The sequence below is a fragment of the Arachis hypogaea genome, chromosome 7, assembly GCF_003086295.3.
Source record: "Arachis hypogaea cultivar Tifrunner chromosome 7, arahy.Tifrunner.gnm2.J5K5, whole genome shotgun sequence".
Lineage (NCBI taxonomy): Eukaryota > Viridiplantae > Streptophyta > Magnoliopsida > Fabales > Fabaceae > Arachis > Arachis hypogaea.
The window spans coordinates 62134499-62136680 of NC_092042.1; the positions used below are offsets into that span (position 1 = coordinate 62134499).

The window sequence follows — 2182 nt, forward strand, 5'->3', positions numbered from 1 at the left end:
ATGAGTGTTGAAGTAGTAGTTGATTTTATCCGAGATCTTCGCGATCGATCTCATAGCGAGATTATGGGAAATGTTCCGTTAAGATAGAACCGTTTTTATGATAAATCGTGTCAAAATATAACTCGATTTTATCCATAAAATGCGGTACAATGTAATTATTAATTTTATATACAAATACTATTTTTATTTTTTTATAGACAAAAATGTCATATCCATAGTAGATTTTGGAAATCTAAAGTGTATATTTGTCTATGAAAAATAATTTTTAAAATATATTTTAATATTTAAAAATTTTAATACATATTTTTCTCAAACCCTTTCATGGGTAACTTTATTCATTTAGAAAAACTTTAAACGAAACTTCTCACTCTATTTAAAAAAAATGTATACTCCTCAACGTCACATTTTCTCCCAATAATTTCTCTTCAACTTCATCAAGGGATAAAAAAGCAAACATAACAAAAACCCACAAAATGAAATATAAGTCGGTGCCCTTTGTAAGCGCTAATGATACCGTAGTTCATATTTAGCTTTTAGTTTTAACTCCCCCGTTAGAATGAGTAGTTCACTTCCATGCACACATCTTCAATGACCCACAATAAATACTAAGAAATATCGTTCAAAACGACAACAATAATGACCCAAAACGGCAGTCTTGTCGAACACTACTACATGATCAGTTTCCTCATCTTTGCCCTTCTCATGCAGAAGCCGCCAGAAGCAACATCTCAGCTGATAACTGCCGCAAAAACCCCAACATATTTGTCTCAAACATCCCCAATAGAACCACCCCACAAAAATTCCATGGTGGCCATCATGATCATCATCGTCTTTATGTTCCTCCTCTCAGCCTTCATCTCGCTCTACTCGCGCCACTGCACCCGTCGCCCAGCCCGCGTACAGTCTCGCAGGCTGAATATCGCCATGGTAGCGGACGAACTTAACGATCGCCGATCCCACAGTGAGTGTGTTGGCCTCAGCCAAGAGACAATCGAAACATTCCCTACTTGTCTCTACTCCTCCGTGAAGGGCCACAAGATCGGCACGTGCGCATTGGCATGCGCGGTGTGCATAAGCGAGTTCGAGGACCAAGAGACCCTTCGCTTGATCCCCAAATGCAGCCACGTGTTTCACCCAACCTGCATCGACGCCTGGCTGGCATCTCACTCCACGTGTCCCGTTTGCCGCGCCGACCTCGATCCAACGCAAAACGACGTCCATTCATCTTCCATATTCTCAATTCACATTCCTGATGATGACGTCATCAACGAAATGGAGGAGCAGGGCCAAAGCAACGAACAAGAGGACGCTGCTGCTGATGTTAGGGGCAGGGATCAAAATGACGTCGTCGAACCGTTTTCATCGAAAGGTGATTTGCTACGTAGAAGCCGTACGGTGAACGATGTTATGACAGGCCAAACCCTGCGTTCTTTATTGTTTCCGCGGTCTAACTCGGCCGGAACATCCTTAACCAGGGTTCAGACCGGTGATAAGGATTTTGAAAGGTTTACTCTGAGGTTACCGAGTGGGGTTCGAAGCGAGGTTTTCATGAACTCGAGATTGAAGCGTGCAAAGACTTGTGTGGGATTAGTGAGAATGAGTAGTGGGACAAAGGGGTATAGGACAGGAAGCGTTGGCAACTGCCGCGGCGATTACGAGCGGTGGCGGTTTACTTTGACGCCGCCGTTTTTGACCAAGAATTGGAGTCGGTTAGGGAGAAGATCTGCATCCGCTCAGTGTTTAGGGGTGGAGGTGGATAATAATAATGTTGGTGAGCGACCTTCTGATCTCTTGTTCCCTCCATCGACAGCTTAATCATGTATTACATACAATGTTATTAGTTGAACTTACTATTTTAATTAGTACATGAAAATGAAACATGAACGCTCAAAGGATACATGAGCTAGCTAGGTTCGGTGTAGAAGTTTGAATATTTGTACATAAAAATTTGGACATTTAACAAGGAGAACTTGTGAAGAAAGTAAGAAACATAAAAGCTATACCTATAGTCCGATCCCCGGCAACTACTACCATAGGTCCATAGACCATAGCTAGTAACACTGATTTTTATTTATTTATTTATTTTTTAAGAGTAATGCTAGGGGACCAGCAGTTTTATTGAATTTTGGCCAGCATGTAACCAGCAGAGAAAGGTGAGCCATTGGATGAAATTTCACACCAA

At 41.7% G+C, this 2182-nt stretch overlaps 1 protein-coding gene across 1 annotated transcript; it reads left to right on the forward strand.

Moving 5' to 3' along the window:
• The first annotated feature begins 350 nt into the window (after window positions 1-350).
• Window positions 351-1963, forward strand: LOC112703223 (RING-H2 finger protein ATL11). Its single transcript, XM_025754577.2, has one exon. It carries the CDS (start codon window positions 637-639, stop codon window positions 1813-1815), a length of 1179 nt encoding a protein of 392 aa, XP_025610362.1. The 5' UTR covers window positions 351-636; the 3' UTR covers window positions 1816-1963.
• The last annotated feature ends 219 nt before the right edge of the window (window positions 1964-2182 follow it).

Excerpts from the sequence above, each read along its gene's own strand:
- LOC112703223 (XM_025754577.2), top strand. The coding sequence starts at position 637 with ATGACCCAAAACGGCAGTCTTGTCGAACACTACTACATGATCAGTTTC.